The sequence below is a fragment of the Diadema antillarum genome, unplaced genomic scaffold (assembly GCF_040938485.1).
Source record: "Diadema antillarum isolate AM-2024a unplaced genomic scaffold, OU_Dant_1.0 scf00000203, whole genome shotgun sequence".
Classification (NCBI taxonomy): Eukaryota; Metazoa; Echinodermata; class Echinoidea; order Diadematoida; family Diadematidae; genus Diadema; species Diadema antillarum.
Genome location: NW_027271092.1, coordinates 1071235 through 1098856, shown reverse-complemented (window position 1 = coordinate 1098856; position 27622 = coordinate 1071235). Strand labels below are relative to the sequence as shown.

The 27622-nt window shown below is 38.5% G+C and overlaps 1 protein-coding gene across 1 annotated transcript; it reads left to right on the top strand.

Annotated features, from left to right (window-relative positions):
- The first annotated feature begins 374 nt into the window (after positions 1-374).
- Positions 375-26586, top strand: LOC139723940 (uncharacterized). Its single transcript, XM_071635141.1, has 19 exons — positions 375-989; positions 1736-1814; positions 2428-2542; positions 3370-3556; positions 4960-5076; positions 5519-5635; positions 6669-6755; positions 7888-8034; positions 9567-9773; positions 10528-10820; positions 11448-11513; positions 14049-14160; positions 17522-17720; positions 18263-18796; positions 20326-20557; positions 21474-21534; positions 22365-22473; positions 24427-24665; positions 26422-26586. Exons 1-19 carry the CDS (start codon positions 393-395, stop codon positions 26584-26586), a joined length of 3663 nt encoding a protein of 1220 aa, XP_071491242.1. The 5' UTR covers positions 375-392.
- The last annotated feature ends 1036 nt before the right edge of the window (positions 26587-27622 follow it).

Below are 27622 nucleotides of genomic sequence, written 5' to 3'. Positions count from 1 at the left end.
AACTCACGCCAGACAAGCTTGATGGCACGATCACTACCAACAATGACGCGTTAAGTGGCATTGAACCTCTGGGTAGCATTTCAGATTCAACGCCCTGTCAGAGCCCCAAACCTCAAACATCTGCCAACTCATCGGGATCTCTAGCCACATTGCAACATTCTGCGGCCACCACGAGACTTGATGCTGCAACTGTTGATGTTTCTGCACTCTTTTCTCCACTTGGGCAGATTAGGCATAACAATAATCCAATTACTGCTGCTTCTGCCTCAGTTCCAAGAGCTGGAGACTGTATCCCTCACTCCTATGAGTGGCTTGCCCCCGAAGTCAGAGGCAAGGTGCCAAAACATTTTTCTTCCGAGCCCAGCACTGTCGATAGAGACTGGAAGTCTGTGATGCAGCGAGGGGGATACAGTGAAAGCAAGCAGTATGATCGTTCACACCGGAGCAGTCGTATGAATGATGATCTCATGGTGAGGACGTCAGAGGTTGTGGTGAACAAGCAGCTCTTCACACAGCAGGCCCAGTATGTCAAAAATCACAAAGCTGGTAAGCCTACAGAGACACTGGCAGGACCCTCTACTGGTTCCCATTCATGGCGTGTAAATACTTTGAGTGCTTACAGTGGTGCTGCTAGAAGTGACAACAGAGGTGGCACATTTTCCTCCTTGGCCGACACGGGGAGTAGATCTTCTCACAAAGTGCATCAGTACAGTGCCCAGAATCCGAAGATGGACGTTCAGCAGCAGCTGCGAGACGAAGCAGAAAGCGTCCACTCGACAGACAGCGTGCCTCCTCATTACCATGGCTACCATTTGCAGTATGCTGCTGATGAAGGAGTTGGGAGAGATGAAATGAGGGAAGAAGGGAGAGATGTCATGGACGAGTCCATGGGACTCTCAGCCTTGGCGTCAGCCAGAAATCTTCCATCCTCAAGTCCCAAGGACACAACACGGGGATTGCAAAGTGATCCGAAGTTCGAGAGTTTTCAGGTGATTATGCTATTTCCTTTAATTGCGTGCATTGTCTGGCAATTAGAGTTCATATGAGCAACAAAAATCATGGAATATTAAATGGAATAATTTCCATGCTGAAACAACTTTCCACACCTGTAAAATATTACACATGAAATAATGACCAAGAATTTGACTATTTTAATCCTTGCATACTGTAGTTTTCAGGATGTTGGCAATGTATGCAGGAACCTTGGAATATTTCTTTCCAATGATACAGCATATATAGTAACTTAGCAGTTTCCCATAATGTTATAAAGCAAAAAAAAAAAAAAAAAAATGATGCGTGCAGGTCATTGTACTCTATTCTAGACAGATATGATATTTTATGGTTACTGTAAAACATGATATACATGTATTGGCGGCATGAAATTTTCACGAATTGGAGCCAACGGCCTCTTTTGTGGCATGAAATTTTCGCGAATTGCTACTGGCATGCTATGCATACAGTGTATCAAGAACTTTCACGTGCATTTTATTTTTCAAGAATATTGCCGCTCGCAAAATTCTCGAAATCAAAATGCAAGCGAACATTCCTCGTTTTACAGTATACAGTATTACACTTTCATTGGCCTAAATGAAATATACTGTATTAAATCAATGTTTGCCTCAATTGTCAGATTGGAGCATATTCCTGAAAGTTAGAAAAATCTTTTCCTCATACTGAGTTAAAGGCGAAGTATTTCCAGTAATATGACAGGATGTTTGTCTGTTTTCTATCACAGAATTTTCAACCTCTGCCTCCAGAGTTTGCTGAAATTGAGAACCTCCAACAGACCTTGAGCAGCATGATATCACCCTCAGGTATTGTCTTTTTCTTCTTCTTCTTCTTCTTCTTCTTCTTCTTCTTCTTCTTCTTGCATTATAAAATGTGTACAGGATAAAACAGAACCCAAGTCATTGTCCAATTTTACCAATGTTTCTTGATTAGATTTAGAAAAATAAAGATATCTGTCATTACAACAATTTGAACACTTAGCAGTTGGATGTAATGGAAAGGTCAAAATGTATCATACAGTAAACAAACTGGTGGCATAAGGCGTCAGTGTCATTTTGTGCTAATATTTCCGAGGAATTCTGTATCCTTTATCACATTAGCCTAACTAAAAATTCTGGAGGTTTGCATTTATAACCGGGATAAAGTAGAATCACTTTTATTTTTTACTTTTTGGATAAAATGAATACTAAAGTATGGCAGGATCTTGATGGAGGGAAATTTCTATCATATGTTTCTAATTCTTGTTTATGTAGTGTATTGCTTGTACGGTGTAGTTATTCGTAGGATCTTTGGCTATTTGAACAAATGGTGTGAATGATATGAGGAGACACACACACAAAAAAGAAAAAGATCAACAGAAAAGTCAGTGTTTGCTGTCATTATACAATATACCATGTTGATACTTGTTCACAGGTCAAGACAGCCTGACAAGAGATGAGAGTTTATCTGAGCTTCTCCTGCACCGACAGTCACAGGATGGAAAGCTTCAGCCTCGTCAGTCAACAGAGAGTGCCAAGACAGACTCGTTGATAGGGTAGGTGTGATTGATTAATGTTGGTAGCTGAAGTCAAATTCATCCACCTGTTCATATCCCCTCTTCCCCCTTTCCCAAACCCACGCACAAAGAAAATAAGTGTTTAAAGTGTTGGGAATAAAAGTATATTGGACTTGTACAGTGTATAAAACTCATACAATACATTGACGTGAATACAGATTTAGAGTACAAGTTGAATTTGTGCGGAACTTTTATGAAGCCAGCATTCAGCCAGCAATAAATGAAAGATATTTGAAGATGTCTTCATGTATTATTAATCTGTAGGATGAAATAGTCCCACTCATCCATGATGGTTTTGTACTGTGATTTACAAATTTCCAATCCAGTTTGATAGGCTTAAATTATTAGACATACATGTAGTATATAAGATGAATCAAGTGCAATATCTGCTTTCACCTTCCTTTGTCTTGGTTCAGCAAATATGATGAAAATGAATTTCATGTTTACTTTAATACATGAAAGGGATAATTCACTAATTCACGTTATCAATGTATTTGTGTGTGTCATTACGTTACGTTCATTCTGCCACCAACAGTGAAACCGAGGACTAGTTCACCATCCAGTTCCTAAAAAAAAAAAGTACAGTACATGCAGTGGTATGTAGTCAATTTAATACGTATATCATTTTCCTTATTTTTCAAACTGGCTCATATCATTTGGATTCATTTTCTGCATGTATTTTGCATCTTAATGACATTTGAAGGGTCTCCTCAATAATTGTTTTGGGCAGGAGATGAAACTGAAGTGATAGGTTTTTAGGACCAGGCATTCACGGACGGGTTCATTTGCCAATTACTTTTATACAGGGCACAGGCATTCCACGGTCTGTCTCCATCACCAGAAAGACTTCCTCTTGACAGTGGGCTGGCCTCTCATCAGACTTCACGTCTGACCTCCAGTCAAAGGTCAGGGGTCGGCCCGGCAGATAACAGCCTTTTAGCAGAGATGAGGCTGCTGCGAGATGGCTTGGAGCGGGAGAGATGCCGGCGAAAGGTGATTTGAAAAGTGAAATTCACAAATTGTACCAGAAGCTGTGTTTGAATGTTTAACCCTTCACGTATCATCAAATATTGTTGTCTGTGTTTGTGTAATGTATGTCTGTCTGTCTGTCTGTCTGTCTGTCTGTCCCTGTATGTAGATGGTTTCAAACTATACATAATTGCTGGAATTTCGGTTTGCAGTCAGCAGGAGAATTCTGGCGTAATTTAAAAGGAGGTTGTTCTGACAGACATATAATACCAATACTTTTAGTAAACACCAAGAAAGGGGAGGATTATTGTTTTAATCTGGCTTGTATGTGATAAACTAATATTCTTCTTGAACCACATCTTCCATAGCAACATAGTTTGTGACTGTAACATCAAGTTGGATTTATAAAGGTTTAGAATGATAAAATTCTCGTTATCGCCAATGCACAGAAAACTTCTGCGCACGCTAAAGAGACCTGTCACAGATGCACTGTGGGATTCCTCGGTGCCATTGTCGCTTTTGGTTGTCTCACGCGCGTCCCAGTTCCCATATGATTCAATGGAGTTATTTGTCTGCTCTCACGTTATTACTCCTTTTTTTATTGGCTATAATTCAGCTTTAAAAGAGTTGAGAGTTTCTAAATTTTACTGATTTGCGGTCACTAGAGTCATGGTTCTCAACTGCAAGGCTTCAATGTGCTGGTCACATGATGGAAAGCAAAGACATCTTCAACAAAAAATATGCCTGGATAAATGCAAAACTTGACCTGAGTGCATATGCAGCCAAAACCGACGCAAGTTTGTCCCCTGAGCTATCCCATAATGCATTGGAAATGCTTGCTCTGTGCACGAAACGGTATTGGCGATACCAAGAATTAGATGCTTCTTATGACTTGTTTGAGGCATGAATGTGATTTGAAGTTAGCTCTCTGGAAAAAGATTGATTCTAGTTTCTGAACTGTTTGTACCAACAGGAGAAGAAATGCATTACAAAAAATATAATTACAAGAAGGATTTTTGTTTGTTTGTTTGTTTGTTGTGTTTTGTCTGCCACAGTCATTCTCACTGTAACTAAATTTGTGTACTGGCAGAGACTCCAACTCTCCCGTTTTCGACGGGAGATCTCCCGCCGAAAACCCATTTTTGCAAAATCTCCCGTTCTCCCGCTGGAGATTTGATTTCTCCCGCCCTGGCTCTGTGTCTCCCGGTGGAAAGGATTTCTTACTTATTGCTATGTATGTTGAAAAAATAAGCCTTAGATAGCACCTGAGAACATCTAGAACCATAGGAACTTCGTGCTTCGCACACATCAACTTGGAGTCTCCCGTTTGCTAGGGGTTTCGGGCAGGAGAATCTCCAGATCAGAAGGTGCTTGGGGTTGGAGTCTCTGTACTGGTATCATATGCTTTGCTCTCTCTCCTCTTCCAGCACTGTGAGGATCAGATTAGCATGCTCCAAGCCAGGATTCTTGAGGTACAGCAGCTCCTGGCTGTTGCCCAGGCTACGGAGAAGAAGAAGGACGGCATGATTGCCCAGCTTGACAAGGTGTGGAGACAGCTCAGAGTCAATCTTGCCTATGTCATGAATGTACACATTTATCTCATCTAGTTTTCTTCAGTTTGTCTTCCTGCTTTTGGCAGAGTGAAGAAAAAGAGACAGTCTGCCACAGATGTGGATCAAGAAGAATAAGTGTGGTTCAGTTTGGCAGACCTGGCTGAGAGGTTATTTATCTTAATGCTAATAATAATAATAAAGATGATAAAAAAAAAAAAAAAAAAAAAAAAAAAAAAAATAATAATAATAATAATAACAATAATAATAATAATAATAATGATAATAGTAATAATAATAATAATAATAATAATAATAATAATAATAATAATAATAATGATAATAATAATAATAATCATAATAATAATGAAAATAATAATATTAAATTAGTATTAGTTTCTCTTGCTTACCATTTTGTGTTTGACCCTGACTCCAGACCATGGCCAAGGTGTCGGCCAGTCTGAGGCAGCGAGAGCAGGAGAAGGTGACAGCGCTGGAGAAACTGAAGACTGCCAATGACTCTCTGATGCTGGAAATCGAGAAGCAGAAGATTGTGAGTTTGTGACACCAACTCCCGACCTCTTTATCTGCTTTGTTGTTTCAATGAAGTGTTCCAACAGTAAGCCATAATTCTATTTGTTAAAAAGGGTATCAAGCAAGATACCCTCATGTGACATGAGTGATTACAGCACAGTAGTCTAGGAAATGTAAGTAGTTTTACACTTCTCATCCATGTAACATTTTAGTTTTAAAAGGAATAACTGAATTATGATTTTGATTCAAATTAACTTCCCCATATTTGTTTTTCAGCAAAACACAACTTTACTAATATTTCTACCTAATTGTAATGGTATACATCCAGATCCATGAAATGGTAACATACAAGTGTATGACTTGGATTTGACCAAAATTACACATATTTGTGGCTTTTGTACCTTTTTCACAGGTCTAGCAAACTGCTTTTTGTGCTCAAAGGGAAGAAATTATATTTACATATTTTATTTTATCAAAAGAATACAAAGGATTTTACATACTTTAACACTTAGAATACTAGGGCCTCTTTGTTTGATGATATCTCGTTTTTCAGTGCAATTCAATTAAGTTCATTTTCATCAAATAAACTTCGAATGCTCTTTCGATTTCATAAGAGGTTTCTGATTATCTAACAAAAAAAAGAAGTATACCATAAGGTATGCATAATATTTAACTGTGTCTACAGCATTGAAGAGCTCATGAGCATACAATTGTATCTAGTCGCGAAAGCTAGAGAATATTCAGCAGAGGATTGAAGGTTGAGGCACACCTCAATATCTAATCATGTCAAAATCTTTAAAAGAAAAGGCAAAGTAAGGGAAAAATTTCATGAATAAGTTTAGATGCTAACAGCTACTTAAAAACAGAGAAATGGAAATAGACAATGGTTATTCATGCTGAGTACTTCCTCCGTGCTCAGATGTGATGGTCACTGTTAATGATGAAAAAGTAAAGATTAACTGGGAGCTCAGTCAAAGAAGAGAGGGGTGAAATGGTAAGCTGTGTGAACTCATGAAGTTGATTGTCAATATCCTTGGCTACATTCCCTGCAGCTGATCACAGACCAGAAGAGAGAACTTGCAGAGTTGAGAGATCAGTGTGAGTCCCTCAGAGTGACGGAAGCAGCCGTAAGAGAGCAGGTGAGTAGCGAAGTGGTATTGCTTTATGGGTTTTTTTTTTTCCAATGGCCCCAAAATTCCCTCTGTATTTCTAAACAAATCAGCAGTTTGAATTTATTCCATGAGCTAAAACAAAAGTGATAAGGGCATATTTTGCCCATGCGCATGTCTTTGGGTGTTCATAATTGGAATTGTGTTTGGGTATACAAAGTGTTGTTGCCCAAATAAACTTTGCTTTTTAATCCATTGACCAAATTTCAACTTCCTAATATGTGAATTTGTAGCCATTTGTCTTGCATGCTGTGTCTGTTTGAAGAAAGACAAACAGTATGATCGTACTCACCCTCCCTTCTGAAATTCCACAGCCATAAACTTTATGTTTTGTGGCATTTGCAAATACTTTTGTACATGATCACACATTTTAATTTCGTGAGAGGCAACATTTGCAAAATTAGAATCCACACAAAAGTTCTTTTCTACAGTTTATGCATTTAATGTTATAGGCAACTCCCGCAAATTGCATGCAGCGAAAAAGGCCATCGGCTCCAATTCACGAAAATTTCATGCCACGAAAATATCTGTTTTACAGTACTGTTGCTTGATAGGCAAACATGAATGATGGTGAAGGAGTATATCCCTTTATTTTGTGAGTTTCTCTCCTCTGTCAAGTTGGCTTTAACAAATCTTAAAGAAGCCGAACAGTGTATCACATGTGTCACAACTTTTCCGTTGCTTTGCTCTTTGAAAAAATTTAGGTTAATTGGGTTAAGTTGAGTTAGAAACCTTTATTGTTAAATCAGTACAACTCCAACTCCTCAATTATTCCTTGGAAAATACACATGTTTGTCCCTATCATTTCAATCTAAGCAGATTAAAGAAAGATTTGTTTGCAAGGAAACAGGAGAACTAAAATGTTATGATGTGACCACCTCCTATAATTTGTGTGAGATCAAGTTGTACTGTGAGAAAAATCTTTAAAATTTATTACCAAAGCCACCTTTTGTATTCAAAATAATTTGATAGAACAGTGAAGTGATGAACTCAGCATGCGATATTCTTTTGGCAAGGTGACCATGCAAATATGATCCCCAATCTACTTTATAATTTGTTATTTGTTTGATATTAACTTACTTTGACCTTGACTCTATTTCAGTTGAAGCAACATCAAAAGGAGCATAAAAAGAGGTGGGAGGAAGCACAGAAGTTGGCACAGCTTACAAACAAACAGCTGGAATCTGTGGGGGAGGACTGCCTGAAAGCAGAACGGCAAGTCAAGCAACTACAGGACAGACTGGCAAAGGTATGTGACAGATGTATTCTGTATATGCCATGTATTTCGCGAGTCTAAATATTTCGCGAATCGGGAATTCCCGACGATTTCTCAAGTGGTTAAATTCGAGATCGTGGAGTCCTGTACTGAATGCGGAAAAGTGTACACGCGTGCGTCACATTCACATCGGGATCAGAGTCAATATTTTCGCGTGTCTTTTATTTTGGTAATAGCACCTGACTCGCCAAATTCGCGAAAATAAAAACCTTGTGAAATATTCGGCGCATTCAGTACACGAAACTTAAAGTAAGAATTAACAGGAACTTAAATAAACAACAAAGAAAAAAGATATATGTACACATTGGTAAAAGTTTGTTGAATTCAGAGCCAGGGAGGTTGTTGAAGCAAGGTTTGCAAGTTACCTATTTTTTTCCATAGCACATATATGCAATACTTTATGGATCAAGACTGCATTTTGATAAGTGCATGTGATCACATATCATTGTGAACTTGATTGGGTCTGTTTCATTCTGTTTTCATGCAGATTCCAACACAGTTGCCACCTTTATACTTCCTTACCTTTGTTAATCCAAACAGTGATTAAAGTGATTATCAATGCATTGATAACTACAATTTACCTTCAGTTGACACAAAGAGGTTTCATATGCTCACTACCTGGGAGCCGACTATGTGAAATTTCTATGAATCACAAGGAGACGTAGAAGTGCCCTGATAGTAATGGCATACTTTGCTCCGCTCACACGTCCTCCATGCACTCACAAAACAATTCCACCAGACGTACTGCAAGTTTACACTCCATGGCTGCTCCTTGGCTAATAGTGTGCTAGCAAGAAGCACAGTCTGCACTGAGGGGCGAGCCGTGTGCCTCTCTCTGTGTCCTCGCATGGCAATAATGCAGGTCGTATTCCAAGTAAGCACTGTCAAGGTGCTACATATACACTCGCCCGATTGCCCGTGGCAAGTGGAAATCAAAGTTGGGCAAGTGTTTTGAAATGATGCGAAGAAATGCTGGCTTGACTTGGGCAAGCAAAAAGTTTTGAAGCCTCTTTTTTTTTCACCCCCCCCCCCCCCCCCACAAATCCAAAAAGTCAGCCATATAGAAACCCAAAGGTAGTGACTGTTTAGCGATGCAAAGTACTTTAATAAGAGAAGGTCATTTCAGCGACTTTCCAACACTTACGAGATGAAGCCCCCAATGCAATCCATCACTCAATCAAACCAAGTTCTTTACTCCAATGTGTCAGCATGTGAATCAATGTGTGCAGTGTTATTCATATGATTTTGTGTCATTTAAAGTCCTTGACTTACAAGTGATTTTCTATATCATTTTCTTAAATTTTTTTTTTTTTACTTTCTTTTCGGGCGAGTGTTCTGCAACAATTTGACAATCTGCTTGCCCGACCAGGCCAGTGGTAAAAAAAAAAAAAAAAAAAGAAAAAAAGTTATGTAGCACCCTGACTGTAGTGGCTACTGGTATGTAACCTACCCATTATTTTGGTGTTACATCAACATAAAGCACTTCCTTTGTCAATGATCCCTAGGAGAGAGAGGAGTGGAGAGAGAAGGAGCTAGCTCTGGAGCAGCGAATATCATCCGTGGAGACGGAGGGGACGGCTTCCTTCGACGAGATGGAGCGGAAGCTGGATGAAGAGAGGCGGACCTTGGAAGACGTCCGAAGAGATTTGGAGAAAGCGAAGAAGGAGGCAGATGAGCTGCAGAGGGAGAGGGATAAGGCAGTGAGAGAAAAGGTAGGACGGTAGCATTGAAAGTCTTATACAAGAGGGGAGTATACGGGTTGCTGTCAAAGCACAACATTGCATTTTAACCCCTTGACTCACTTAGTATTAGACTCCCTCAGAATGATACTTTGTTCACAGTTTGTGTATCTCTAATTCTACTCTACTAAAACATTTTCCAGTTGCAGATTTTCAATGTGTGCATTGTACGGCAAGGGAACTTTGAAAGTACTGTAGTGCAAATACACATATTTATCACATTGTTCATTGTGAGTAGTGATTAAACCATTATTTGGGCATGTACTTTGCTCTGAGCTCACACTTTTTTGTGGATTTTGCCAGTTCCTCTCTAATTTCAGTGTCCACAATGTAAGTCAGATGAAACTTGACAACAGTCTTATGAGAAGACCAGTGTGATATGACTTGAATCAGGAAGTTTGCATAAACCCTGTTCACTTTCGGCTTGTATCAGGCCATATGTACTCATCATGGAACAAGACAAGCCAGCTGAATCAGTGTGTCACTTCACTTAAGGAATGAATTATAATATTAGTACCTTAAAACTAGAAATTGTCATGTGCATGGAACTTTTGTGAATTTCATAAGGAGCCAGGATTTGTGAAAGTAAAATGCACATGAAATATTGTGTCTACACATGCATTGAATACCAGTGGCGATTTGCAAAATTTCATGCCGCGAATGTTTCTGGGTTTACGGCAATGGTGAAATGACTGCGATGATGAAATGACTTTCTGCATTAAATCAGGAGAAGGCCACCCTCGAGCTGAGCCTCCAGGAGGCCCGCTGGGAGGCCAAGCTGAGGACGCAGGGAGCCGAGATGGAGGAGAAGCATGAGAGGGTGATGCGGGAGAAGATGGAGGCCCTGCAGAGGGAGGCGGAGGAGACAGAGGGCGCCCTTCAGGAGGATCTCCGGAGGCAGGCCGCCGAGATGAGCGAAAGGCACCGGGAGGAGCTGAGGACTCAGAAGGACGTCCACCAGCGGGAGGTCGCGCAGAGAGAGCAGCGCCGGAACAAGGCGCAGCAGCAGTACCAGTCTAGGTGAGGAGGAGCGTAACCATGGTGATGACATCCATTTTTATCTACAGCCTGTGATGGAAAAGAGCACAAATGCATCTCAAATTTATGGATTGAAAGTTTAACTTGGAAAATATTTTTTTCTTAAGTATGGTAAGGAGTTCTTCCCCTTCTTCCCATCTCAAGAATTGTGGAGTGCAGATTTATTCTTAACTATTATGTTTATGGAAGTGTATCAGGACAATTACACCCTGGCTAAATATCGATTAGTGATAGCGTTAGAGCAAAGATTAGGGCAAGGGTTAGGGTTAGAACTTGGGTTAAGAGTCAGGATTAGGATTAGGGTTTTAGGAGAAGGGGACGGGTTTGAGGTCATTGTCCTAGAACCTCATTGGATATTTGTCTGTACATATACCATCTCATGCAAACAAGTTAATGATATTGAAGTTCTTCTACTGGTATTGCATTCAATTCAGTACAACTGGGGATCATTTACTCACATAGATAAACACTTTCTGTCATGTTTTAAATACACTGTCAAACAATCAAGATGTATCTTGATACTTGCATCTATACACTGTATGTAGGATGTCTGATTGCCATTACTGAAATGTCTTTGATGCCAACCACTGTTTTGTTTCTCTCCTCCAGATTAACAGAATGTCAGCAAGAGATCCTCAAATTGAGCACAAAGCTGGAAAAGATTCAGCAGCAAAAGTGAGTTTGAAAATCCGCCTTCACTTGTCATACAGCTGTATGACTAATTATTCATCTATCAACTCCTTGGGAAAGTTCTGCAGAATCATTATCTTGTCGTTAAATTGGCAACTCCTGGTTTCATTGTATATCTTATATTCAGGAAATATCAGATGGAACTGGTTAATTTCATTAAATTGCAAATCAGAAAGCAATATATGTGTACAAATATATATGCTAATATATTAAGAGAGAAAACAGATTGAAATCTTCTACAAGTAAAGATGTGTTGCCAATTTAAAAATCAGCTTAGTAGCCATAAAAGAGTCTTTTGAAAATCCTGCAGCCAAAAGAAAGAACTGATGAGCAAGATAGGGCTCAAATGAGAAAAGCAAATAATGAACACTATCAGTGAAAAGTAAAAATTGAGTATAGCATTTACTGTAAAAGTGGAAATTTTTGCAGTGTTGAAATTTTCGCGCAACCAGACACTAGTGCGAAAATAAAAGCATGTGAATATTTTTGCTTGCCATATATTCCTGTACTTGATGTCTTGATTCCACGGAATTAAAAACACGCGAAACTCCTCTTACTCGGCCAAGTGCAAAAAATTAGTCGCGCGAAAATAACCACTTTTACAGTACCTGTAATAATACGCCAAATAGCCATTCAAATTATCATATGTATGTCATGAATTGGTGGCAGTCAATAGCTGTTACATAGTCATTGTACGATCAGCTACTAAAGTACATGACACTGGATAGCAGTGTTGTCATGGATGCTGGTTAACCATATCAGATAGGAGCCTTTGTGTATACATCATTGCCTCTGGCAGTGGCTGCCAGTTCTTTTTATAATTCAAAACTGCAAGTAACGTGACAGATCCCATTATCTTGTACCAGCAGCCATAGATTCAGTTAGGTGGTTTGTGTACTGGCACATTCATACCATAGGCATACTGTAAAACCAGTAATTTTCATGTGCACTTTGATCTCGCTAATTTCGTGAGAGCCAAGATTCACAAAATTAAAATGCATGCAAAAGTTCTTGTGTACACTAATGAATTTGATACCAGTGGCAATTCAAAAAAGTTTCATGTTGCAAAAAAGGCTGTGAGATCCAGTTTGCAAAATTTTTAATATGCCATGAATATTTCTTGCTGTACAGTACTTTTGTGAGAAAGGTCGTTCCCGCTACCCAAAATCTAAGCTATTGTGAGACAGTGCAACATCTATTATGAATGAATACAAGTTACGTTTTAAATGTTTAAGATGTATTTAATAGGGAGAGAGGAATTAAATAGCTGTGTACCAGGTCTTTAAATTACCCATTGATTAGAGCACAGCTGTAAACTAGATTATTCAAGGAATTCACAGCTTTGCATTTATTAGCAACCAAGCTGCAATGGGCTGAAACTTTATGATGCATAATGGGATCATTTGGTCTCCATAAATGTGGCTGAATTACCATCATAACCATCATCAAAAGCTAATAAGGAATTTATTTCTAGAATAAAATTTCTCATCACGTGACATTTATTGCTTATAAATTGTACTTTTGCACACCTCCCTCCTTTCTATTAGTGCAAGTCTACACCTTGTCCAAGTTGAAGCTGCTACAAATGTAGATAGTGTAAAATTAAAGTAAAAAAAATGAAAGAGCTTTCTCCAAACCCAAGTTTAAAGTAAGACTATGACTAAAATTTAAAATTGTGCATGTGCTTCCATTAAACAGCAACATTAGTGGCAACCACGTATTGTGCGCATGGTAGATTGTTGTTAACGCGCTTCCCTGCGCATGGCAGATTGTTGTTAACACTATGCGCACTCCCACACGCTAACGACCATCTGCCATGCGCAGGGAAGCGTGTTAACGACAATCTGCCATGTGCAGGGAAGTGCCGTAAAGACGGTCTGCCTTGCGCATGACAATACATGAAATGCAGTTTAGTTGCGGTGATGATGGCATGGTCCACCGAAGTATCCCATTGGCCTAGTCACAAATTTTCACCATAGTTCTCTTAAGTTTTGACATGAAATAAAGAAAATTAATAATGTAAACACATAGCATCGATTATTGATGGTGTTTTTAGAATACTGGTAACTTGTAATGACTTTTAGTGAAGACATAGTTGTAGTATGAATCAACAAATCAAAAGTGTGACTGTGATGTTCTTTTTGTGCATAAAATACTTGGAGTGCCATGTGTGAATGGTACCCTCACATCAACTAATTTGCATATTATAAGTTGTAATAACCAATAAAACTATCAGATTTAAAAACATGAGCATCTTGAAATTTTAGAACTTTCTCATCTCAAAACGAATTTAGCTGAAACCTCTCCCATTCTGTAAAAATGTATTGCAGAAGACTCGATGTCATATGGCATCCTTGCAGTCATGTAAAGTGCAAATCAAGTTTGTTAGTCCATAAAATAGCTCAGGATTACATTGCACCATTGCTGCCTTTTGTTGTTGTTTTTTGTGTGTGTTTACTTGTTTGTATGTTTGTTTGGTTGTTTATTTGTTTGCTTGTTTGTTGTATGTCTTCCATGTAGGTTTGGGATGGTGGGTAAGCTGCAGACTTTCCTGCAGGCCCAGTGTAACGAGGCTGTCATGATGATCAGTTCTATCGACTCTTCTCCGAGACCGTCCATCACTAACCCAAAGGTAGGTGGGTGGGGCTGAGTGTCTGTTTCAGTTTCAGTTTGCATTCACAGACATTCACATAGTTAGCATTTACACATACACAGCATGGGAACATGTACCTGACTGTACAAACAGTGTCTATCAGTATTACAAAATTGAAACAGGTTTAGACACTGGATGTTATGAGGGATCTACGTAGTAGCAAAAGTAAAGCACAGCTTGTGTAACAAGGTCCCAAAGAATATATACAATACTATGGTAGATAAATGAAAGTGATATATTTCACAGTTAGGACTTGGATGAGGAATCAAATAGGAAGTATGAAAGGATGACTTTGGAAAGGCCTGGTGAGATCAGCATTTGTTGTAAAGGTAATTTGTTTTTTCTTTTCCGTAGTTTAATTCTGTTCTGTGATATATTAAAAGAAAACAAAATGGCACCCCTCTCAATCAATAAACTAATAACTTATAAATGAGTAATACCTCTGTAGTCTTTTCAACAGCTATAGCAATGTATGTTGTATTTTCAGCTAATGACCAGACAAACATAATCATCGGTCATTTCTCATAATAGCACAAGATTTTTTCAAAATTTTCATAAATGCAAGTGCACCCTTTGTTTGACATTAGTATCTGATTGTCTCATGGGTTACACATATAGAGTCAAATAATCATGCTTGCCATTTACTGATCAGATATCCCAACCAGACATGTGTTTATTTAGACGTCACCGTCAGCTCTTCATAAACTACAAACACCCTCAACGGCACTGGTATACATCAACTTGTTTCCTCAGCAGTGTCCCACACGCCATCGTCTGTTGCTATGGCAACAGTCATGTACACTATTTCTGATTCCCAGACCCATATAACATTGGATGTCTCAAGATCCTGCAATGATCCTGCTTTGATAATCCTCGCGTTCACCGTTGCTCTCGCCACAACTGTGACTGTAGGCTTTGCAGAACCTCTGCAGCTACCTCTCACTTAAAGGTGAACACAGGGCCTCACTTGTGTTCGCTTAATAATCATCTTTATCAATACTCCAAATCACACTCATAATATTTCACATGGAGGAGAATAACAAAAATATAACTATAACCACACACTGGCAATCATACCAATAACTCTATAAATATTACTGCATATGTTACTACGTAGAAGTACACCCCCCACCACTAGATATTGTATCGAGATAAAATCTTTGAGATGTAGAATTGTGACTAATCATTCCAATTAAACCAAATGCCTGTTTGATTGAGGGATGACGCTTATCTTTTTCCATACACTGTATGTGTGCAGACAAATCCATTCCGAGCTCAACTCATCAAAAAGGAGCTCGATTATCGGACGAAGTCCCGAGACCCAGTTGATATCTAAATTATTATCTAAAATCAGTTATTATGAAAACTTACAAACTACTTGTAACTAATTATAAATTGACATAAACATTTGGAGCATAACTACCCAATTTCTTCTAACGCTGCAATATGACACTCACTCCAAACGATGGGCATAAACATATGTGACCCGCTACAACAAAATGATCCTAAAGTCGGGCGAGGTCGATTATTTGAAAATTGCATGATATAATCCCCTAATCTTTCTGCGTTAAATTGATATATAACACATTTTATAAAAATAATCGGCTGCGGAGATATCGATGTTTAAAAGAGAGCATGTCGAGACGTCTGGAAAATCACTGTTTCGAGAAAAGCGCCCTAAAAGTCTTCCTTTCGACGCAATCGCGATCAAGGGACACACAAGTGAGTTTTCTCCTCTGGACAATAGAAGGTAAGCCCTAGCAACCCCCGAAGAGTTCATTCAAGCACATCAGCGTCGGCGGTCTCCTCACCAACCAATCAGTGACCAGGATGTGAGAAGCGGCTGAGCATAGCGCACTCCGCTCGCACGCACCAGTCGACTGGGCAGTGTGCGAGCTTCACGCCTCGGTTAGCAGCAAGCGGCAAACTGACCAATGAGATCACTCTGGTCGTTGTTAGGGGCGGAACCTATCTGTGGCACTCAATCCAAATTTTCAAACCAGTTTCTGCTTCGTTGAAACGCCAAAAAAACATGGCTCAGAAAAACGCTATTTTTAAATCTTTCCTTTGATCATTTTGCTTCAAAATTTCGACAGAAGATAGAAGACATGTTAGACTCCAATAATATATCAAAATCACAAAATCGTAAGTTTTGACCAATTTTAATGCTCTGACTTCAAACTCGATTTTCACAGCTTCGACCGTGCGCGACTTTAGGACCTTTTTGTTGTAGCGGGTCACATATCAATCTTATCCTAACCTGGATTTAGATTATCACGTAATTATAACACTGTGTCCCACCATAAGCGCACATCAATATTCCATCTCACATGGTATACAGTACATGACAGCTAGTGTATTTTTTGTCATATCATGGTTATCCCACTGAAACAGTAAAGGGAAAAATAAATAAATGAGAACACTTACTGCTGGCTGGAGAGCATTTATCTCTGTCAAGAGGAAAAGAAAAGTGGCTTCAAATTGGCTTGCAAGCTTGGTCCAGCCTGGCTCTAAAATTAATGGCTGAAGAGGTTCAATACATGTAGCTCCTACCTCGACCACATCCCCGCTCAGTCTGCCACACCCTTAAACTTTCCTTCCCTACTGTCATGAAACCCTGGATGGCTCACCTGTGGGAGCTATTTTCGAGTTTGTTTTAATATTTGTTCCATCACTGCAATGGCATTCCCTCTACAGCTGTCTGTAGCGTGCAACAGAAAACTAAATCTTCAGTATGCTAAAACACAAGTCTAAGTAGCGCTTCATCGCATTTCCCCACAGTTCCATTATACCATCAATGGCAACTATTCTTGTTTTTATTTACTGGTTTATGTAGTGTAGGTGTTCTGTGCATAGTTGCAACTCCCTTTATAACCTCTCCCAGAGAATGTAAAGAAAGAAAAAAGAAAAGAAAAGAGGAAATACATTTCTCCTGTGACACTGATATCTTCCTGTAGATGTGTTTGTATGTTCTGTGTGCGTGTATTTCCGTCCAGGCTTCATGATATTTGCATTTTTTGAAATAGCTCCCCCTCTCGATAGCATTCCACCACCCCAGTTAACCCGTTGAGGACAGGCTGATTTTGTTACAACACGCATGTCCCATAGACACCTGCCCCAGTATATTCGGGACTCGTCTTCAATGGGTTAATATTACCAGCTACTATGAACAAAAAAGTTTTGTTGTACTTAAATGTGTTTCACATGGGTGCTGACCTCAAAGAAGCTTATTTCATAACTGCGTCATATTTCTTACGGTGCTATATTTCTGTTCATCAATTTGACTTCATGTTAGTGTGATGTAAAAAATGCATAAATTGTATTTCCTTGTTACTTGTAGCTGCTGCAATCGGATCATGAGGCAAAAATGCAGAGCAAATTCCAGCCTTACACTCCAGTCACTCTTCGGACAAACGGTGCTATATTACCCACCAGTCATCCAAAGCAGCCTGGCCAAAGAGACTACAATCACAGCGTCACTGTTCCTGACTTTCGACAGTCAGTTCATGCCAGTACTGCAGAGGGAGATCACATCAAAGGTAATTGTGCTTTTTACAGGATGTCCCATGCATTTCCTTTTGCTTTTGTCTTTTGCCAACTTGGTAAGTTGACCAATATTCCTGAAAAGAACATGCCAAAATATATCCTCCAGAAACACAGTTGTTATATAATAATGTATGGTACAACGTATATGTGATCTCAAAGCTGTGAAATTCCTGATTTTGCTTCTTTGAAAAGGAATAATACTTCAAAATCTCTTTCATTCTGTTACTGTGAGTCTTAGGTGCAAATTTCACTGCTAGTGAAATTGTCCTACAATTCCTGATTTTGCAATAAGTAGGGAATTCAGAAACTCATTGCATGTGACCTGGTTGGTGTTTTAGAAAGTCTTACGAAATATTTGGTGTGGACAAGTTTGCAGTTTTTCAGCCATAGCAATGATTTCAACCAATTTGCGTAGCCTTTCTCTTTGTCTTTCTTTAAATACAATTATATGTTAAGTACATGCTTAATTACATGGTTATACCTGTTAATTACATTGTTAATTACACGGTTAATTTTTGTCCACGTGACCTTGCAGACATTCATTCCGCAGCCATCGAAGAAGCGCAGGAGAAGGCACGCCTCGCCCTCAGGCAAATCCACCTGTCAAGGGGCACGTCCGAGACGGCGCCTCACGATGAGGTGTCTTTCCACGCCATGGAGTCAATGCCTGCCACTCCTGTTCCATCCAGCGAAGCATCACAGGGCGCGGTGCACCAGGACACAAACGCTTCATTTGCCTTCATGCTCCCCACCGGGCCGTCGGCAGATCTCAGGACCCAAGCCCCTGTAATTGACCGTGCCGAAAGACTGCCCCAGATGCAGACATTGATGATGCCGGCAAATTTGTCTGCGGGTGGGATGGGCTTTTTACCAGACTTTTCGGACGGTGAGAATGTGAACCCGAGGGAGTGGATGACAAGAAATGTCGACAATTCATTCGCTTCGACGGCCTTAACCAGTCAGAGTGGGTTTGTGGAGCTGAAGAGGCACAGTGAAGATACCGTATGGAAAAATGGTATTGATGGAGAGGAAGAACAAGGGGGGAGCTTTGCAGAAGAGGATGGCTTAAGTGAGTACTTTAAACATCACAGAAATAATAATAATAATAATAATAATAATAATAATAATAATAATAATAATAACAATAATGATAACAATGATAATAATAATAATAATAATAATAATAATAATAATAATAATGATAACAATGATAATAATAATAATAATAATAATAATAATAATAATAATAATAATAATAATAGAATAATAATAATAATAATAATAATAATAACAATAATGATAATGATAATAATAATAATAATAATAATAATGATAATACAGGGTACTTATAATGCGCCAAATCCACATAACTGACGATTCTCTTTTTGAGAGGATGTTATCCAGTTTTATATTTGTTTTAGGCTGCAGAAGTCGGTTAAAATCATTAAAGGGGAAGGCTAGTAACTGATCAGTGGGAATCAGTGGAAATGCTGGGAGATGATTGTTCCAATCCTTATGGGATTCATTCAAGAGTTCATTGTATATCTATTGTTGGGTGAAACTGATTTACTTCAGAATGGTCTCATATTCAAGTAATGTGCAGTTTAATGCTTCCAGGTTAGCGTCCCTGGTCAGTGACGGAGCATTAATCTGCACATTACTTGAATATGAGACCGTTCTGAAGCAAATCATTTTCACACAACAATAGATATACAATGAACTCTTGAATGAATCCCATAAGGATTGGAACAATTATCTCCCAGCATTTCCACTGATTCCCACTGATCAGTTACTAGCCTTCCCCTTTAAGCACACAGTATTTGCAAGAGCCAAGATTCGTGAAATTGAAGTGCATGCAAAAGTTCTTGTCTACAGTGTATGCATTGAATGCCAGACGCAATTCACTAAAATTTCATGCTGCAAAAAATGCCATTGCCTCCTATTCGTGAAAATTTCATGCTGCCAAAATATCTTGCTTTCCAGTACACTGTAATATGTACCTGTAGATGTTTTCACGTACTTGCATTATCATTGCTTATTTGTTACACATCTACAATATTTAAAGTAATTGCAGAGTTCTCTTCACTGACTCAAAGAAAGTACTTAGCGAAGTACAATCCACTAATTGTCAAGCAACCATAGATGCAAACTATCTCCCTTGAAATGAAAGCAAATAAGTTGTTTGGATATTAAGGACCACAGGCTTATTTTTACCTTCACGGTTTTACAATTTACAATGTTCATGGAGTAAGGTATGGTGTGTAACTTCCGATCGTTTTGCCCCAACATTATGTCATGTAGAGATAATGTGAATTGACAAGTGTATGATAAGGATAATGAATAAATAGTGGTGATGATGATGACAAAGGCAGTAAGTACTTCACAATGTTATCTGTATATTTTATAAAGCACACACATTGTCCAAGTACAACACTTGTGCCGCACTGTCATAGAACAAACAGAAGAAAACATGGCATTTCACTTTATTTCCAATAAATTTAGGCACTGAATTCTGCATCCCAAGGCACTTCCTTTTGATATCATATTATATTTGCAGTATCCTGGTAATGTTAAATTTGCTCCTTTGTTTCTGTAAAGCGGGTTGGATCAGCCAGCATGAATCCACCCTGACCTCCTCCCCCACTAAGGAGAAGACCCTATCCCCAGACCTCAACATCCACCCCGGCCAAAGCATGATGCTGCACATCCCGCCCACCAGCCAGGCTCCCTATCACCCCTCCTCCGAGAGACCGGGGGTGGGGTTTCACCCCTCCAGCTTTGACCACAACATCAGTGAACTCTCCTCTGGTCCGCTGGACAAGTTAAACAGGTAGTCAATTTTTACCCTGCTTTCACTTCAGAGTTGACAATCTCCAATCTGCATCTGTTGGTATGTAGATTGCAGTATGAAGACCTTTTTGATTTGCGCATTCTCACTGTGGACTATTAAATAATCAGGGAATAATTTTCCTGGTATTGCATCGCAATTTGCTATGCATTTTTACAACACTGCTACACAAACTAACTTTTGTGTAGCAGTTTTCTTCCATAGAAGTGTACAGGATAACATTTAAAATATTGTTCATCAGCTGAAATTGCTAATCAAATTTGAGTCGGAAAATTATTCCGTGGTGACTTTGGTCCGATGAGGTCATATGAATGCATAGCACATGCTCCCTGTTTTCTAGCAAGTGCAGTACCAGAATCTAGAATTCCTCCATGGGGGATTTCATGTTCACCTCACTGCTAGGATGGATGACATCACAAGTTGTCAAAATCACTGATTAGGGGGAGGCAGAAACATACTATCATCACATTCACATTGTTTTCATGAAAAAAATCATGATGTTTTCAAGCTATGTGGACAAGCTGAATGGAGGGCATCCATGTGTACACTTGAAGTACCCTTGGCTAAGATATGCTAAAGCTGACTGAATGATAATCATTTTTATTTTAGTTGTTGTTTTAAAAGATTAGCATGGTTTTTGTAAAGAATACAGTGTTGTTATTCCCTGTAGTACTGAGATGAACTATTTGTGGCTTATGTAAGTCCGACTAGACAGACAGTAAATCTGTGCATGTGTTGATACAAAAGACTGTTAGTATTGATATGCTACATTTACACTGAACCATAAGATAGCATGCATTTTAGATACAAAGCATAGTGAAATAGCTCATAAACATGTCAGTAAGTAATTTTGGTATTGAGGATGTTTAAAACTTGATGGCTCATTACTTTTTTTCAGCCCTGTTTCATCCACACAAGAAGATTGGAAGGAAGTGGCTCTGCAGAAGTACATAACCAAGGTAAGCTTGATCAAGCTACTGTACATTAACTTGTAGGTGCATGCGGTTCAAGTTTGCTACATTGCATGTGACAGATGAAAGTAATTTACCCCAAAATAAGCAGCATGTTGCTTGTTTAAAAAAAATAACCAAACAAAACCTGCAACTGAGGTGAAGTTGAACTATATTATGAAATGCACTTTAGTTTCTTCATGAAGGTTGTGTCACTGTTGAATTAAATGTTAACTAGAGATGAAGGTTTAAAGGTGTTGATGTTAACAACAGAGCAGCCTAGTCTTCCGGATTCTGCAAAAGGCTCCCTGAAAAATCAACTATTATTTGCAATCCTTACAAAAGAAGGAAATATCCCATCTAAATTTGGAATAAATACTGCATATAAATATACCTCAAACATGTAAGCATCTTGCTGATTGATCTTTATCAGAATCTCCCCGATTTTGATGTGTAAGCTTTTGCTAGTCCCATGTGTCACATTAAAAACAAAACAAAACAACACTGGGCTTACCTTTTAGGGAAAGCAACAAGATCAGATGTTTGTAGCACCCAATGCTTCTCCCCTTGCTGATAGAACAGAGCTGGACACTAAGACCTCATTCCCATGCTCTTATCAATGTTTTAACCTTTGACATGCTTTATTGTATATCCACCTGTCTTCAATTTCGCGAATAGCACCTGACTTTCAAAATTCAAGAAATATTCTGCGTATACACTACAATATGTTACTCCCCCTTGCCAATAGAATGAAGCTGGACCCTAATTAAAGACTTCATTTCCATACTGCAGTCGATGTTTAACCTTCAATATGTTATATTGTATCCACCTGTCCATAGCTGTTGGAGATGTCCCCAGCCGCTGAGGGGCAGCATGCCAGTAGAACAGGAGTCCTCAAGGTCACCCAGACTTTAGGCAGGGAACAGCAGGTGACCAAGGTCACAAGAGGTAAGGAGCAAACGGTTTCAATAGAAGCATTCAAAGAGCTTTAAAGAACAGGTTCACCTTCATAGACATGTACATGTGGATTGAGTGAATGTAGCAATATTAGTAGAACATATGTATCAGTGAAAGATTTAGGTAAATTAGACAATCCATTCAAAAGTTAGGAATTTATAAAGTTTATGCGCAGCTACATTACGTGCGTACTGCTGGATGAGAAGACTACCACTGCATAGATGTCACATGTGCAGAACAATAAGAAAAATATAGAGAAAATTTCATTTTTGAAAAAAAGTATACATTCCCTTGACTTGTCACTGACATAATATGTGACCCTGCATCACAAAACGCACAGAAAGTCGCCAGACATGACATTTCAGTTAAGAGCATAATATGAAAGAGCAGACTTTAAGCTTTAAAATGACGTATAACTCAAATCAAATGGACTCTCCTAACCTACAATGTATCTAAATATTGGACAGAAAACACACACTCAGGAAAAGTGTGAACTGAGAAAAGAGGCTCTGAAGTACAGTGTCTATTCGAGCACTAAATCTGTACCAAGCCATGCTGGCTGTGCAACAAATGGGACAAAAAACAGGATGTAAATCACCAGAGTAATAACAATGAAGGGATTATCAGATTAAACTGAAATTGAGAGTGCAGTATTAACACATTCTGTTCATAATTGATGCCAACTTTCAAAGCAGTGACATCATCCTTTCAAAAGTTATTTGAGTTTAGAGTGAAGAGTGTGTTCAAGGTTTTAAAAATGAAAAGAGGACTCTAAAAATACACCTAATCACACTATTCTACAAAAAGAGTTCAAGATAAACTGCTAAAAAACACACTTTCCTGCCCATTTTATGATCCCAAATTGTAACATAATGTAGAAGAAGACTTACTCCTTCAGAATATATGAAAAAGTCAAGATGGGTTAGGTTGAACCATTTCACCTATTTTCAGTCTCCACATAACATCAGTGTGTGCGACTTTTTGTTCGTTTTGTGGTGCACGGTCACATATGTTATGGTAATATTATTTCCCCTGCCTTCAGGAAGTGGCAAGTCAAGTGCTCTTTTACCATCGAGAAAAGTGAAAATAAGTTCTATTTTCTTTATATCATTCTACACATGTGACATCGCAAGCTGCAGTAGTCTTTGCATGCAGCGATGGCAGCGCTGAAACTTGAAAAATTCATAACTGTTTTGAATGGATTGTCCAATTTTTGTCAAACTTTCACAAATGTTTTTACAATAAGCTCCCTTAGAACTTTAAATTTGTGTCTTCCTTTTGCAACACTGAAAACTACATTCCTGTCATAAGGTGGTGTATTGTACAGGTTGGTAATAAAGACCTTTCCTTGTGATAATAATTAACTTTAGGATGAAAGAGAAAGCAATATTTAACTATAGATTTCCAGTGAATTCATTTGGACCCCATGCTTTGACTGCAGTGCTTGCATTTGCACAAAGTCATGTTCAGGAAATTGTTATCTGCTTTACCTACATTGTATACTGGCTGCTGAGAAATTTGACTTGAGGCATTTGAGCTACTGATATGCTTTTTGTTTTTTTGATGTCTGATTATTTAATAGTCTGTTCTTTTTTATTTTCTTCTATGGCATTATTGTTTATAAGAGTTTAATCACAATGAATGCGATCGATGATCACAAAGCCTAGGAGCACTTACACCGTAGATCTGATAGTAGATACACATTACTGGGACAGTTGACAAGCTGATTAACCCATCGAGGACAAGCTGATTTTGCTACAACTCATATTTCCCATAGACACTTGCCAGAGTATACTCGGGACTCGTCCTCAACAGGTTAATAGCCTGTTATTTGTATTCTCTCTGTGCCACTTGACTCATCACTTGCTTCATTGTGGTACACCACATCAACGATTTGTACCTTTCCTTTCTCTGTCATTTCATTTTCAAATCCTTGCCATCCAGAGAGCGGTGTCATTCAGAAAGAGAAAGTAGCAGCTGGTGGATCACTGGTCAACCGACCAGCCACCAACTCTGCATCAACTCAAGGGAAAGGGAAGGGAGCTGACGGTGTCACCACTGGTCACTACCAATCCACGGGGCAAGCAAGCAGGGCTAGTGGACCAGTGGGAGCGGCAGGCAAACCTGCTATTGGGCAGCTGGCAGGGACTGGCAGAGGGCCTCCTTCACGAGGAAAAGTACAGGTATCTGTATATTTCATTTTTCAATGGATTTAATTTTTTTTCCTGCTGAATGTATGTATGATTATAGAATATATAATAGAATTTATGAAAAGGTATTTGTGCCCACTGTTTTCCAGTCTGTGATGGAAATGGTAACTTGTTGGATATGATTGATTTGTAGTATAGTTTGATGGTGCGATTTGATATGTGATGAAAAATCTGCCTTCAGTAGAAATGAAGATCGTTGCAAGAAAAAAAAATATGAACATTTAGACTTCATAGTTAGGTCTGTTTAAGGTGAGGTTTATATAGATATATATATTCGATTGAATGGATGAAGCACGCTTTGGGTCCAGCTGTGCAGATGACCCCTTAAAGTAAAGACTGTTTTTTTGTGTGTGTGGTTTTTTTTTGCGTTTTGTTTATTTTTTATGCTTCCAGCCATGAGTCCCTTACGTACATTTGTAGAGTATGTGAAAGTATATTGTCTGACTTCTAGTGAATGCAAAAAGTTCTGGGGTATCTTCTTTTGTGTTATTGGCCCCAGAGTTGCATTTGTCTGACTATAAATATACACTCAGCAGAAAAAGACAGCAAACACTTTTTCAAGTTTATAGTTTTCGTAGAAGATTTTTTTATGAAAATCAATGTATTATATACCATATTAAAGGTAATTCAACTGGCTATCACCTTAGTGGGTCAATATAAAGAGAAACCTTACGCATGAGTGAACACGTTTGTTTTTGTCCTCCAAGTCACAAAGCAAAAATTGCAAAAATTGACACATTGTCTTTCATTTGCAAATGCCCTTTAAGATAACAGTGATAACAAAAGACCAATTTAACACAATGAAAGACATGAATGAAATAGCAAAAATAGGTTTTCGTTCTCTTTATCTCTTTGTAGCCTCAAACAATATCAAAGTGGGAAACTTAAGGGGGAAAATAGGAATTTTCTGTCAACTCAAACTTCAAATGACATAGAGTATAAGGGCAAAAAGATGATTAAATGAACAAATATCTTTATTTCATTCATTCAATTTTGTAATTTAAGATTTCATGTGATAAATGGAGGAACCAAATATAATTTACAATTTTCCTAATTTGAGAAATCAATTCAAAATCCTACCATTTTTGTTGATATTGCTTCTTTTCTCATTTCATTTGAATTTGGATTTGACAGAAAGGTCTTCATTTTCTTTCATTATTTTTAGCCTTTATTGATCTTTTGAGCCCAAAAGATATTACAGAGATCGTGGGTATAATCAAACATTTTTGCAACTGAATACATTATTTTCTATTGTCTTAAATTTGTCTTTTGTTCTTATTGTTACATGTAAAAACATTTACGCATGAATGACAACTTGTTCATTTTTGCAATTTTTACTTTTGTACCTTGGGAGAGAAAAACAAAGGTATTCACTCATGCTTAAAGTTTCCCTTTTTATCGACTTACTCAGTTGAGAGCCAATTAAATTACCTTTCATATGGTGTACATTAACATTCAGCCAAAAATTCTATGAGAAATATAAACTTGAAAAAGTGTTCACTTTCTTTTTCTTTTTTTGCTGAGTGTAGTTTTCAACAACAGAAAACAAACAGAACATCCATTTGAGCATAATGATTTGGCAAGATCTAGTGGTTCTTTTTATCAGTATAAGGTACTAAATACTACTTTCCATTTGAACAACTACAAGTACTCTGGTCATTGCTTCTGTTTCTGTAGAATGTCCTAAGTCTCAAAATGAATTGAATTTTTGTCATTCCTGCTCTTTCAGAAACCTGCATCCCAGCAAAGTACAAGAGGAGGAGTAGGAGCAAAAATCCAGCAAGGGCCAAACAGACCTCGGTCACTGCCGTCCAGCAGTCGTGACAGGCCGGTGACCGCAAGCGGGAAGCCTCAGGTGCCCAGAAGTCTTCAAAGGTCCACGGCGTGGCGGTAGGACTCGGTACCTGTTCTAGATTTAGCCTCCTCTTGTCTACCATACTTTTACAGAAATAACCTGTTCACATGTATACTGCACAAAGACACATAGGCCCGAATTCACAAAGGTGGTTTCGCTCGAAACCATGGTTTCAAACCTCAGATTTGAAACCATGGTTTCGACTTGCAATTCACAAAGGTGGTTTCAGCAGAAACCATGGTTTCTCCGCAGTCTTCTACGTCACGATTTTGAGTCAACTGTTTGGGGTGGTCTGAAACCGTGGACTCAAATGAAACCGTGGTTTTTTGAGTCCACCGTTTGTGAATCGCAGACTAGAAACCACGGTTTCTAAAAACCGTGGTTTCTAGAAACCGTAGTTTCATTTGAAACCACCTTTGTGAATTCGGGCCCAAGGGTCTGCAAAGGGATTTGAACGTCCATGGAGAAAGTTGTATCAGTCCCTTGCCTATGATAGACATGTGTACACAGGGTGCTAGATATATTCATTCAGCCAAAGAAAATTTATGAGTTTTGCCCCACAGTATAGTACAAATTTGTTCAAACCAGATTATTAATTGTTCTATTCAATTATACTAAAATTAGTTAAAGGGATCGTATAGTTTTGGGTGAGACGTAATTTCAGGTTTCTAATACTTTTTGGTGAGATAATGAGAAAGTTCTTATGAAATGTGAAAGAACATGTAATTCCATGAGGAATTCAACGTATATTTGATGAAAATTGGTTTTAAAATGGCTGAGATATCCAAAACAGAGCGATTCAATAAAGCGTGGGACCCACATTGTATTACGATCGCCTTGTTTTACTTTGTTTTTGGATGTTTCAGTCATTCCAAACCCGATTTTCATCAAATAAACTTTGAATTCCTCTCAAAATGGTATGCTCTTTACTATTTCATAAGTGTTTTCTTGGTATCTCACAAAAAGTTAAAAAGTCCAATTCTCATCTCCACCAATACTGTACTATCCCTGTAAGCAATAAAACATACCTCAGTAGTTTAGTTCATTCATAGATAATCCACACTGAGGGTAATAA